Source organism: Artemia sp. Qi Xiang Cuo, chromosome 1, assembly GCF_049724085.1.
Source record: "Artemia sp. Qi Xiang Cuo chromosome 1, ASM4972408v1, whole genome shotgun sequence".
Lineage (NCBI taxonomy): Eukaryota > Metazoa > Arthropoda > Branchiopoda > Anostraca > Artemiidae > Artemia > Artemia sp. Qi Xiang Cuo.
This window is the reverse complement of record NC_142794.1, coordinates 35,783,704-35,798,264: the sequence shown is the minus strand read 5'-3', so window position 1 is coordinate 35,798,264 and position 14,561 is coordinate 35,783,704. Positions and strand designations below refer to the sequence as shown.

General features: G+C 36.3%; 1 protein-coding gene across 1 annotated transcript in view; it reads right to left on the bottom strand.

Annotated features, from left to right (window-relative positions):
- The window catches only part of LOC148956244 ((E3-independent) E2 ubiquitin-conjugating enzyme UBE2O), a 118,258-nt gene that overhangs the window by 76,973 nt on the left and 26,724 nt on the right, over window positions 1–14,561 (bottom strand). The window contains exons 5-7 of the mRNA XM_089100427.1: window positions 9,680–9,838; window positions 4,392–4,672; window positions 1,137–1,348 (exon numbers count right to left, since the gene is read on the bottom strand). Coding sequence (XP_088956553.1) covers window positions 1,137–1,348; window positions 4,392–4,672; window positions 9,680–9,838 — 652 coding nt within the window. The remainder of the gene's footprint in view (window positions 1–1,136; window positions 1,349–4,391; window positions 4,673–9,679; window positions 9,839–14,561) is intronic.

Here is a 14,561-nt window from a genome sequence, read left to right as displayed (position 1 = left end):
CGAAAAACTTTGTCAAATTTAATCAATCAGCTTTGCTTATTTATGTCACTGTTCGACATGGCAACACTGACAAAAACGTAGTACTGCCCTTAAAGCTTCATAGTTCTAAAACAATAACAACAACAACATCTAAAAAAAATAACGGTTTTTACGTATAAATAGACCTAAGATGGGTTTACGAGGCAAAAAAAAATTGATGCCAATGTCCTTGGTACTTTAGGAGCTGTTGTGAAAAGCACCTACATGACCAGAAAAATAGATAATAAAATGCAAAAGTGGCATGCTTTATATTATTTTTCCTGCAGGAGGAAGGACTCCCAGAGGTTATTAGCAAGAACCCTAAAAAAAGGATAAAGACCCTCCTAAGCCATCGCTGCCGCAATGGTTGACGAATTGACGCTTCAGTTGCTGGGCCTTTTTTTTACAGAGACAAGTAGCAAGCTTGTCGGCCAGCCTGGCTGCGGTGGAGATGAAACCACGGGCACAGTATTGCCAAGCAGAGCATCAATCCACTGTGTTACAACAAGGATGCCGAGAATTCTACTGATGAAAACTACGGCGGGGAACGAGATAAAGAGAAGAAAAAGACAGAAAACACACCATAAACCAAGTAACACTTTTAGAAAACTAAAGAAAGAACGAAAAGAAAAAAAGTCACTGTCTAACATTCAACAACTACTGAAAACCAAAGCCACTAAAAGTGGCCTAATGATCCACTAAAAAGCAGTTGCCTACGGATTGCTCTGGGTAACCGGCTGACCGATCGTATTTCAAACAGTAGCTTGTACGAAAAGTGTGGTTCAATTCTTTCTAGGGCTATAACGAAAGAAAAATTGAGATGACTAGGGCACGTTCTGTGGATGAAGGATGACAGATTGCCGAAGATTGTCTTTTTCGGCCAACCGTCTAGGGCTAAACAGAAAGCAAGTCGTCCTCATCTGGGGTTGGAGGATGTCATAAAGAAAGATTTAAATGAAATGGAAACTACCTGGGAGGGTACAAAGAGGGAGGCTTTGAATAGATTGGGACGGAGGAGGAGCATGCGTAGTTGTGTTGGCCTCAGGCGGATTGATGCAGTGTTGAGTTGTTAGTAGTAGTAGTAAGGTCTACTAGGGTAAAAACTTAACAACAAATACCTTCAAATTGAGTTTTTTGCCTTTCATATTCATCATATCGTAGATTTGCTGAACTTAATTTCTTGTTTTTAGAAGCACATGGAGTCAAACGAGAAACCTCCAGCTTCTTCCATTCTTCAGAGGTCATTGTCTTCTCATTCCCTTTCCATACATAAAAGCTTCTATCGCCCAGTTGTAGTGTCGCTGCCCGGAATATTTCAAGGGGCCTAACTCTAGAAATCAAGAAGGAAGCTTAATTAGGTTTAGGGCAAAGTGTTTCAAGCCCAATCACAAGTAGCAAGACCTAAAAGTCGAGTGATATGCATTTAATAAATTCAATTGCCATCTAGTTTCTGATGGTAGTTTTCCGTTGGTACAGAAAAATTTATCGTATTACGCTTGTATAGCAAAACAAATATGTTAAAAACATGCTAATTTCTGGAGTAGAATTGCCAGCATTACTTTTTTCATAGTAATTAGTTCCATTGGACGTAAGAAGCACTGAATTCAGCTATTTTAACTTTACCCTTACAGATAGGAAGTTTCCAGACTTCTCATTAACTATGGTTCATGTCCACTAAGTACATGCATTAGGAAAACGGCGTAAAGGATTTAGAAATGCGCCATAGGTGCACAAAGACCGAATCCTTAGGGACAATTCACTTGGTAGTCGGAAAGAGAAATGATAAAAGTAGAACACCCTAGGGAAAGTAGGGTTGGTAAATTAGCTTCGATATCTGGCGATTTTTTGACAAAAAACCCAAATTAGATTCAGAGCAGGGTTTGACAGAGAAAAAAAGCTTGGCTATTCTACTTTTTATATCTTCGCTACATACACCATTTTTAATAATAACACTACCCAGGTGAGTGAAGCTATCCACTTGATCGATTTTCTCGTTAAATGACAAAAATCACTTCACAATCAGTTTATTCCTAGTCTAAAGGACTTGGTCTTCTGAAAAATAATTTTCTAACTTACACCCAAGTCACTAAAAATCTCTACACAAGTCACTACACACAAAGATTAATTCATTTTGCTTATAATTTTTATCCAGAAGTCTCAAATCATATGCATAATCTAAGTCTAGGAGAGCTAGCCCCAAAGGCCTCTATAATAAAAAAAAAAAAAAAAAAAAAAAAAAAAAAAAAAAACGCCCGATAACTGTTGCGCCGGTATTCTGCAAACTCATGGAAATGCTTGTTTTCGGTGACCTAAGTGAACCTTGTTATACTCCCTATTCGCAATTCGGGTTTAAGAGTGGTACTAGTCGCGAGCCTGTTCATTTGTTGATAGCTAATCTTTTGCTCAGTGCTCACGATAATAATGATACACTTGTTCTAGCAAGCCACGATGTGCGTAGAGCATTCGACTCCGGTATCCACGCACATATACTTAGTTCTGCTTGTAAACGCGGAGTTGACCGTTCGGTTGTCGTTGTATGGAGGAGCATGTATAGGAGGCTGAGAGTGAAGATTAAAGTCCCCACTCATCGCGGTATGGTGGTATCCACCGTAGTTATACCTGTCCATAAAGGTATCCGGCAAGGCTCCATTACTTCCCCTCCTCTATACAACAACAGTTTTATCGTCCCTCAAGAATCTGCCAAAACGTGCTGCATGTATGTAGGCATAGACGTGTCGCTCATCAATTACGCTGATGATATACTTAACGCAAGTAGGTCTGTTTCAAGGGTTGAGGATAAGTACAATATATTGAGTGATGAATATGCTAAGATGGGTCTAGCTTTTAATGCTGCCAAGAGTGAAGTAGTTGTTTTTCGTCGCAACGCGAAAGATTCGACCCCGATTAGCGTGCTCCTAGGCGATACTGCGGTGAGCTCAAAGCCATCTCTCACTTAACTTGTACTGCTAATCGCTCCAGATCTGCGGTTTACTCCTGAAGCTCTGGTTGAGTATTTTTTAGAAAAGGCACGCAAAGCATACGGACTACTTTTACCCTTCAAACGTTTGTATAACCGCGGCATATTCGGAAGGCTCTATTCCGTGTTTGTTATCCCGCATGTTCTGTCACTCTCGTCGTTTTGGTCTCTTTTCACCGAAAAAGATAAGCGCTCAGTCCGTCGGGTTTACTATAAGTATGCAAAGTATCTTTTAAGTGTTCCGCCATGGGAGAGAAACTCAAGAGTTTCGAAAAATTACAGCGTTGTGGACCCGACTACTGCAGCTACTGAGCGAATCGTTCGATTTCGGCGTTCGCTCAATCATGATATGTACCGAGCTATCGTAGGCAAGTTTGAATAAGAGTTTAGTATGCTGTATATAGATTGTTATTGAAGTATTGTTGTTTCTCTTATTGCGTTTTCTTTTTCTCTCTTTTTTTTCTTTTTTTTCAATACTTCGTTGTGTAACCTTGTGTTATTTATGATGGGAAATAAAAACCATTCATTCATTCATAGGCTTTGCCATGATAAAATCATTTCGTTTATAATTTTTATCCAGAAGTCTCAAACCATATGCATAATCTAAGTCTAGGAGAGCTAACCCCAAAGGCCTCTATAGGCTTTGCCATGTTCTTTAGAGTGGATTACATTGATGTGTAATCGTTTGTGTTTATATTTTGCTTATATAGTGCTTATAAGTGTTTATACATTTCTTTTTCCATACTCCTCTAAATGCATTTTTTGTATGTATAGTGGGCTCAAATAAATTATTATTATTATTATTAAAATAATCCATATAAACGGGAATAGGACACAATCTCACTTAACTCGTACTTCCAAACTGAACCAACTACTGACCTCACTTCCTTCCTTAACTGCAGCAATATTATTCTCATACTTAGCACTAATCACTTGAAAGCACTTATCTATCATGCCATAAAATGATAAGAAATAACAAAGACTATAGGGTAACAACAACAAATTTACAGGTCCGCAGCTTATTGTGAAGACACTTACAACCAGCTCAAGTATGAATATGGATGATGCAGTTGAAGCCTTCTTGCACTGGTACGTCCAGAAAAAGGCAGTACAATCTCTCCGATTTTGTGCACTACAACTGCTGTACGGACATGAATGAGGGATTTTCAGGTTTTTTAGAAGCGTTCCCTGTTTGATTTTCTTGTTTCCTTTTTTAATTTTTATTCACTCCGTTCTCTTATAACTTTTGTAAGAGTGGGAAGAGATAAATTATTAATACTGTCAAAAGTATGTACAGCCATATTTGTGACCCAATTGGCTTGGAAAACAATAAATTCGAAACTAATGCAAAATGTACACAATAAACAGTGATCAAAAGAAATTACAGAAAACTTACTTTTTGACTTCATCTCCTTCAATTTCTGCTGGAGGCAGTTCACCCATTCCCAACGCATTCCCGGAGTCTGCATCAGTTTTTGTATGAGCTTGACAATTCCATTTTAAAATCAAACTTCTAACATTAACTTCTTCAACGAGTAATTTCAATTTCTTCTTCTTTAAACTAGCTCCGTTGCTAATCTTATGTTCGCCCTCTAGTACTTCAGCAAAATCTAATGCCTGAACGGGCCCAACTAAGATCTGGCTAGGATAATAGTGTACTCTTCGAAATTCACATGTCTGAAAAAAAGTGTAAGATCTTTTATTGTCCCCTTTTTAAAGCCTTACATGGGCTATGGTTGGATATGAACGAAAACTGAACAAATAGCCTAATAAAAAAAAAACTATGTTTAATATAGAAACTGAGGCCAAATATATGGAGGACTAGACCAGAGGTGCAAACAAATAATTATTGAGATGACAACGTTTCTTTCAAAATGAATCAACGGACCATAATCTAACTAAACGCTCATATTACATGCGATATTACAAGATAAATGTCAATTGTATAAAAATCAGAATGGATACATTAATCCATTAATGCACAGTTGACATGGAACAATTAACATTGAGCTTGAATCAAAACTAAATTAAACAACATTTACCCTATATAAATAAATCAAGACGAAATAAAAATAGTTCAGGGTCCAAATTCAGGTCAATGTCTAGGAGACTAGACTATAGTGAAATCTAAGTATTTTAAGGTAAAAATACTTCTTTTAAAACGTGTCGACAGTCAGTGTACGAAAAGGCAACTAAAAAGTCATTCTAAACGCAAGAATTTACGATAAAACATGAAAATGAACTTTAATTACACGAAAGGCAGAATCAATGCAATAATTCATTAATGCAGGTTCGGAATTAGACAATGATCATCGAGTAAATTTACTTAAACTTAACATACAGAAAATGTCATAACGCTCAAGTTCGAGTTCCTACGGCTCGGAATTTCTACAGCCTTAAAAGTACTCTCAAGAGAAAAAATGTTAGCATCGGACGTAAAAAAACAAAACAATTTAGCTCAATAGTTAAATTGATTGATTAATCAGAAAATAAAGGAAAGATAAAATGTTCAAATCTTCAAGAATCAAAAAAAAGTAATTATTAAAATTAAATTGAAAGATAAATATTCTGCATTAAAGTTAATGGCACTTTTGAAACTAGAGATAAGCAAAATTCCTATGAATAAAGAAATAAAACCTACAACGGAAAGAAATTACAATGAACAATGAAGCCAGATTTAGACTAAACAAAAATACAACATAGGTTTTGATTCAAAACCTACGTCCTTTTTTTAGAACCTCGATTTAGGAAATTGCTACTCATTGTAATGATTCATTCCATGGCTTGGACTTCACTCATTTTCACACAGAGCAAGAACGTTTCGCGTTTCTGCCCAATAAGGATCTTTGCATCACATCATAGAAATTAGGCAGCTACGACTTGGCTTGTTTTGCGCTGAGTCAGGCCTTGGCTCCTTTATACACCGAGTTGAGACGTAACGCATTTTTGCACCAAGTCAGAGCTTATTTCGATTTAGTACCAAGTCAGTCAAAACCTTACCCTTAGCTCTTTTTCCACAAAATCAGGACTTAGTTCAGTATTGAAACAAGCCACCGAAATTCCGCATCTTGGACAAACCGGGTCATCACGAAGAGGGAGTGGAACAGTTGAGCGTTTTGAGATTTAGTAAGCATTTCGCACGTTTTTTTACATCAAGTCCCCAAATCGCATAGCTTGGAGTTGGGTTGTTTTTGCACAAATTAAGTAATTAGATCATAATAGCACCAAATAACCATTTAGCCCGTTTTGCACATAGTCAGAACCTGGCCTGTTTTTGGACCGAGTCAATCCACAGTACATACTTTGTTCGGAGCAGTGAGGGGGATAATTTATACAACCAATCATGCTGGTTTAGATTCCTTGCATTTTCATATTTTAACTATAGGTTTAACAACTCCACCGTTTCACCTATAATGTATCTGTGAAGAATTAAATGATTTACAGCCCTTTCCCTGGGACTGCGCGGGTCATGTTCCCCCTGAAAACACATTTAATGACATTCCGTTTTTTTGTGAAAAAGCTATCTCAAAATTTTAATCTGATTAGGATGATAAAACACCCGTTCTGCTCACTCGCAGTCAGTAAGGGTAACATTATCATTCAGGGAATTATCATTTGCTATGCTGAGAAAGCCTACAGATTTTGCAGTCAAATCTCTGTGTCTCGTTAGTTTTGAACTGGGTAACTTGCCTAATTACACTGGCTTACAGAATTTCACTAGCAACAACCAAAGTATTATTTTGATAATTAATTCATAGTGCTATTTAAATAGCTGCAAGTAAAAAGGCCCATTTTTTTATCATGGCTGTAGCGGTAGCTATAAACTAGTAAAAAACGAACCTCGGCCCATAGTAACCAAAATTAATTAAGTATTGCATTAAAGATGCTGTCAAACGTATGTTAGATTATGAACATGTAAAAAAAATTTGAGAGAAATCCCTTTATCAGACAATCAAGTTTCTAGGAAAATTTGGGATATCTCAGATCAGATTGAATCTATGTTAGTAAAAATAATAAAACGAAGCCCCTTCTATTTGATTCCAGTGGATGAAAGCACTGATGAGTGCAGTTTATCAAGTTTACTTCTAATTAACAATATACTTCAATATAGTTCAGATGCTGCTATGCTATCCTTTAGACGAAAGATTTACTGGTGAGGACATGTCCAATGCAATTGATAGTAAATTCAACGAACATGAAATCGGCTGAGAAAATTGTTGTGGCGTTTCTGCTGATGGTAGTAAGTTTATGTCTGTCTGTTACAAAGATCTGAGGGGTCACTCCAAAGACGTAGTTCCTCATCATTTCTAGAGTAATTGCAATATCCATAGTACAAGCCTAGTATTAAAACCCCTTCGTCATTTATTAAAAGAAGTTCCCTACCAAGCAGTCAGAGTTGTTAATTATATTAAGGGAAGTGCAACAAAACCAAGACAATTTAAATTGTTATGTAAAAATATGAATAGTCTACATGTCAAGTCGCTTTTTTATATGGAGGTGCGATGGTTACCTCAAAGAAAAGTACTCGCAAGGTTGTTTGACATTTTACAGAATTTAATAAACTTATTGTAGGATTACAGAGCAGTTCCATTAACATTTTTAAGGTATTTGACAAGATTGAGTCCACGAAAAAAAAATCACAATTTTGGGAATCCTGCCTCATGAATAGCCAGTGTGAAGTTTTCGGCGCACTTCATAGTTTTCTGATGGAGAGAAATTTCAAAACTACGAGAGGAAGTATCACGCTTAAAAGTCTTTCAAATGTCATTCAGGAAATAATTTTTGGAACGAAATAGTTGTGAGAACTGGATTTCAAATCCCTTTAATCAAACATTTTTCAAGCAAGCAACCTACTTGCCAATCTCAGATAGAGGCAATAAATGCAACAACAATCTGCAACTTCAGATTGTTCTCTGCTTTCCGAGTTTCAAAAAGCAAATCTTATTGAGTTCTAAGCACGAAGGAATATAAATTCATCGGTAATAAAGCCCCAAAGTGTCTATTGCCATTCCATAGCCCAGTACTTGTTGAGAGGGCATTTTCATCCTATGCATTTATCAAGAACAAACGTAGAAATAGATTTGATGCAGCTCCAGACAAAAGGCTTTACCTCTCATCATTTAGTCTGGATTTTAAAAAGCTCAGCTCGAATATCCAAGCCCAAGGATCTCATTGAGAAATATTGAGTTTTCTGTCCATAAATATTCATGCTAAATTATTTAAAAAATAACTATGCAACATGTTCTGTTACTTTAAAATTATGTTTAAAAAATGCATCCAAGTTAAGGTTTAGTGTCGTTCTCAATGTTGCGGGGCTTAATCATCGGTGATAATGCCCCAAAGTGTCTATTGCCTTTCCATAGACCAGTACCTGTCGAGAGGGCATTTTCATCCTATGCATTTTTCAAGAACAAACATAGAAAAAGACTTGATACAGCTCAAGATTAAGGGCTCTACCTCTTATCATTTAGTCTGGATTTTAAAAAGCTCAGCTCGAATATCCGGGGTAAGGGATTTGAAAAAGGTTGGGAACCAATGCCATGTGGAGTTACAGGAGTGCTCAAGAGCAAAAAGGACATAGCAGGGGGGGGGGGGCTACCTCACCAATCGATTTTTTCCCTTACTAAGTTCACTTGAACTTTCAATATCCGATCAACAAGCAAACTCCGTGATTTCTATGACCGTTCTTGTTATACAAAACGGCCAAATAAAAAGAACAATACACAAGGCATATGGCTCTCTTTACTAAGTCGACGATTAACCTTTCCTGATTTGAGATCATTCCCTAAATAGACTCTAACTAATTGTTGATCAAAATATTTAAATCATGTCTATATTTGCAAACTTGAAGTTGAGGAATTGGAATGGGGACATGCCCAACAACCTAACTTAAAGACCTCCAATAGCATACATCAAACATTTTTGTGTGACTCTCATATCATTAAAGATGTCCAGTTTTTGCTAAAAAGTGTTTATTAATCATCTTTAAGTAGATCATATGCATAATTCGGATTCTTATCTCTTGGGTTGTACGGATCATGTTGCCATTGGGGCCAAATTTTTGTATATGGCTACCATTCTGATTGAAATAACTATCTTGAAATTTGATCTGATTCCACGTGATAGCTTTAGATACTACTTCCAAAAAACACTAATATTTCGTACCAATTCTGCTTAGAATGACCAACCTTGATTGACGTAAAAGCATGTAAACAGAAAGTCAAAAATTAATACTTGTAGCCGAAATGACAGCAAGAGACAAGCGAGTAGTAAGGTTCATTCCCTCGGCGCATCAAAATTTTATATTAGGCTGCTTCGCAATGACCAATCTCAGAATAGGTTTTTCAAAGCAATTTTTACCCATGCCTACTACTAGACAACAAATGACAAAAAGAAAGAAAAATATAAACCTAGTATACCGTGTCACACAGATGGTTTTCTGTACTTACATTTAGAGCTAAAAATTAAAAAATTTGAGCTTAAAAATTTAGAGCTTAAAAATTTGATGTAGCTCTTGATGTAAATGTCACATGTGTATTCTATTGTACCAGTTGAGGGTGCACTAGTTTTAATTAAGGGACAAGAAATTTAGGCAGGGCAAACGGCGGCCAGGTTGAGGTTGCTAATACTCCGGCTTGAAGTTGAATCCTTTTAAAAACAAAAACAACGAACAAAGAAACTTACGCTTTTTCTTTTATCTGTAATATCCTTGAAGTGACTTGCCATCTTTTGATCCATTCTATACAAAACATTTTGCTCTGACCTTGCAGTTATGACAATGTTCACTTCTCTAATGACACCAATCCAGCCTTCATAATACACAGCTATGTTCTCAGCCCATTCCTATAATGAAGACCGCATATAAATAAAATAAAATTTATTTAATCAATTGAAGACAGCACCTTATTTTCTTTCAGGTTATTCAAAAAGCCTTTGAAAAAACAAACTCTTTGCATGTATGACAAAATCGACGTTTCCGAAAAAGTGTGGAGAGGATCAATCTGAGTGTACAACACCTTTTACTATGGGAGAGGTAGCTGCGGTAGGAAGGGTAAGGATTCTAACCTTAACGTTTTTTTGTACTTTGAGACTTTTACGATTTTTTTAATAGCTAAAGATTTGTCTTTCATATTTTTTCGACTCACAGAAAGAAACTAGTACCAAATCAGTTTCTAAAAGTCGAGGAAATCGATTCAAAGTTATTTTCTTTTTTTCAGATCCAAGAATCTGAAATTATTAATTTTTCATTACGATATCCGATCATCGTCCAATGAACAGATGAAAAGCTTACCATAATCTGAAAAAAACATTAAACAGCTTTGTTAATTTTGCAGAGAAAATTGGTTTGATTAATCTGTTCGATTTCCCAGTAAAGTATGTGTTCAGTTCACCTTTCTTTAGAGACGGAAAGGAGAAAAGTGCCCTTCATACATCAATGTTTTATAACAGCAAGTTCAAAAACACGCACAAAAAAAAGAGAAAAAACTGCCTGAAAAGAAGAACTGCTGATAAGCCTGTAAACTTTATTTCTGATCTTCTTTTGATGTTTATCTATACTCTTTCCTTCTTGAAGAAGACGTATTACGTTATCAAAAAAAAAAGGTTTGGAAAAGTCGATTTGTATAGATTAAATTGAAAATGACAATTGTTGAAACTAACGGTTTTTATGCAGTCCCAAAGAATTTCTGGTACTTTACAAAACTTCCGGAAATTATAGACCTTGCTAGATTTTAAGAATTTTCAAGGATTATTTTGTCCTTTTTGTTTTTCAGATGTCATACAAACATTGTTGACTCTGGGTTATCTTCATGGAAATATTTCCAAAATCCCTTTGAAGTAGACCAAAGACCTTTCAGACCTTTCGCTCTGCATGCCCCAGTAAGCATAAAACATAAAAAAAATAGCACAAAATGCTAAGAGATAAATAAGATTAGGAAAAACGAACCTAGCATCTCAATAATATTACAAGGTTACAGACATTGTAAACTCTGAGGATTGCAGTTCATACCGGACTGTCACAAGTTTTCCACTCTATTGGAGTGCCGACTCTTGAGGTGAATAAAGCAAAGAAACTGACACAGCTTTCAGCTGGGTTGGCCTAGTAGCTTTGCGCTGTGATTAAATAAAAAAATAAAACATGATATTTCAACGGAAAGTAAGGAGCAGCATTATAACACAAAACAAACAGAAACTATTGGGTATATAAAGGGGACTGCATCCTTTTCAGTCCCGTACTCGTTACGTTAAAGTTTTTTTTAGTGCTTTAAAATAGCTTTATATCTCAAATAAACGCCCTTGTGTTCCAGCAGTGGTTCTTGAGGAATTCAGACAACAATTCAAAATTTGGCGTAAAGAGTTAGGGACTGAAGAGGGGGCAGCCTCCAGGCATCCAGAATAGCTTCTGTTCGTTTTAAGTTTTGACATTGCTCCTTACTTTCAGATTAAACACTGTTTTTTTTATATATTTAATTTATGATCGCTTTTCAAATCACGCCGAAAATCCACCTCCATCCTATACTTTTCGTGGAAAATATCCCCCACGAAAATTCCTTCTTCAGAAAATCCCCCCTAGATGATTATCAACTTGCTAAAAATTCCTTCGGACATCTTCCCCTGGGAAATTCTTCTCATTTTTATTTGAATAGGAGTTATTCATTAATTTCTTATCGTTTTTCAGATCACGCTCGACCTCCTCCCCCCTAATTAGAAAATTTGCCCTGTAAAATTCACCACTCTCCCATTGAAAAGCTTCTCCACCGGAAAATTCCTTCCGCAGCCCCCCCCCCCCCTTTCTCGTATGGAAATATCCCCCCCCAAGGGAATTCCCTCTCCATTGAAAAATTTTCCCCGGAACATTTTCTTCGCACGTAAAATTGAGCAGCGAAAGGGAAAGCAAGACAAATAAAAAGAATTCCGTATATAAATTCCGGAATTTCCCTGCATAAAATTTCCCCTGGAAAATGTGACCTTTCTACATCTTTCTTTCTTTCAATCTTTCTTTCACAAAAATAAAACTAAATGAGAATATTAGTTGCTGGTTTGCCTTTAATGAACAATAAATATGGAACAAAAAATGGCATAGAGTGTTCGTAAGTCCATCCTAAAAGGAATTTGGCCGACAACACTTAAAAAAAAAAATTTAGTGTTTAAGAGGACAAGCTACCTTAAAATTATTTTTGCGCGCCTCAGCTTTGGCTTATCGTTGCGAAGACAAGGGGCCAATTAGCAAATTCTCCCCGGGGACTAGGTATAATCGAGACCTGCTGAGAATTTGTGGTTAGACTGATACATTTGATTTAAAAGGTAGTGAATTTTAAATCCCTTTTGTCGGCGAGCTTGTCAATCAAAGCGGGTAACGCTACAAGGAACTCCCGGAACGGTCAAATTGCTCAAAATTAGTTCCTTTAAGCTGAATTTCAGTGTTTTCCTAGCAAATATGCTTTAATACTTAAACTTCAAAAAAATATTCTGCTCCGTTTAATTGAAAAACGAAATTAACAATTTCTAAAGACGCAAGTATCATTAAAACTGGAAATTTCTCTCTCCCTCAAAAAAAAAGGAGAAGGTAAATGGTTAAGTAAGATTTCCAGAAAATTGCGAGTCGGCTTTTAGTTTTCTGTTGCTTATACGAAACTCTCATCCCAGTTCTAAAATTTACCGCACGACCTCCCAATCAATTTTATATAGGGTGGCTGCACAAAATAAAATAGTTTCTAATGGACAAGATGGGGTGATTCTAGGTACCGTAGGCTCTTAAGGAATATGCTCACTGTGATACAAGCAATATTGCAGCTGTAACTTGAACCAAAAGGCAAAGATCCTTATATCATTGATCATCAGTCAAGATTATCCAATTTGCTTGCAGTTTTTCTTAGAGAAGGATCTACACTAGAGAAAAATAAGAAAATTGTCCACTATTCAAAAATTTTCAACGTATTATCAATTTAAAATACCCTGTACAACAAATTTTAAAATTTGAATTTAGTAGATGGGGGAAGCTGAATTTTAGGTATAGAGTTATAGAAAAATTTCGTTTTTCGTTGAAATATTGTGCAGTATATAGTAGTTTCACAACTTGAAAAAGGTAAATATTCCCTTAATTGTTCATCTTATCGTCCAGTTACGGCATCTTGTAACCTTACAATAAATTTTTCATCCTCACATACCACTGATACCAGTTTTGCTTGGGTTTCAACTCAAGCAAAATCAGGAATCAGCTTGGGTATCAACCTGGCGTCAGATACAACCCGGCTGCAGTGGAATGCATCATTTTCCTACTAAAATATTGCTACTCATCTTCATGAAATACGAAGCTAAGAGAGGAAAGGAAATAATAAATAAAAAATAAAACCAAAAAAGGGTGAGAAAACGAGGATTTTGTCAGCCAGTGGCAAAAACATGAAGACGAAAAACAAGCAAATATTTCGACTAGGACCTCCGCAAGTCGTCCTCAGTGCTAAACAAAAAAAAAAAAAGAAAAAAACAACAAAAAATCTAAACTTATGGAGTTTACTATACAAGATACGAACAGACACTGAATGAAAGACCAAGCCGAAAGCATGAAAGACAATATTTACCAAAGAGATTGAGCAAGAATGTTTTGCTTCGCGATACTTTTTGCTCTTAGCTTCATATGTCATGTATAGCCAGTGTGGTATAAGAAAGTATTTACTCGTCTTCATTTCTTAAAGCTAAAGTTAATGGTCCTGTTTATGGTCAACATGTTTCCTTCCGAAAGGGACTTCGACAAGAAGTTTTCTCTCCTAGTTTGTTTAAATTAACTCTTTGTCGAAAACTTCAGATTACACTTCCTACTTATTTTTATGGTTTTACTAACGTTTCATACCTAGTCTATGTTGATTATCTTTTAGTTATAGATAGTATATATCTAAAAATAACCTTCCAAAATACGTAAGTTACATAAGTAAAGCATGTGCAGGTATTGACCTTTACCTAAATATTGATAAATGCGAGTACCTTTCCTTCGGTTCCTCATCCTCTTTCTCGTCTCCCCTTCTTTGTAAAAAATTTCCGTCTCTTCTGACTTATCTTTTTGGTATTAACATTACTACTAAGTTACGTTCTTTCCATTCACGGCTAGTATGTGACTTCAGGAAGGATAAAAGAATTGGTTACTCAAAGATTGCTGGTAGAATAGAGGGAAATGTAGCCGTAAAGCTCTGTTCAAATTATTCCAGTTTTGGAATAATTCTATTTTATATGTTTCCAGGTTTTACTACTACTACTACTACTACTAACAACTCACTGCAGCACCAAGTCGCACGCTCCTCCTCCATCCCAATCTATTCAAAGCCTCCCTCTTTACACCCTTCCAGGAAGTTTTCATTTCTTTTCTTTGTGACATCCTTCCACCCCAACCACGGACGACTTGTTTTCCGTTTAGCCCTAGATGGTTGGCCGAAAAGGACAATCTTTCGCAATGCGTCATCCTTCATCCACAAAACGTGCCCTAGTCATCTCGACCCTTCTCATTATAGCCTTAGAAAGCGGAATTGAACACCACTTCGTAAGGTCTACTGTTTGAAATACGGTCAGTCAGCCAGGT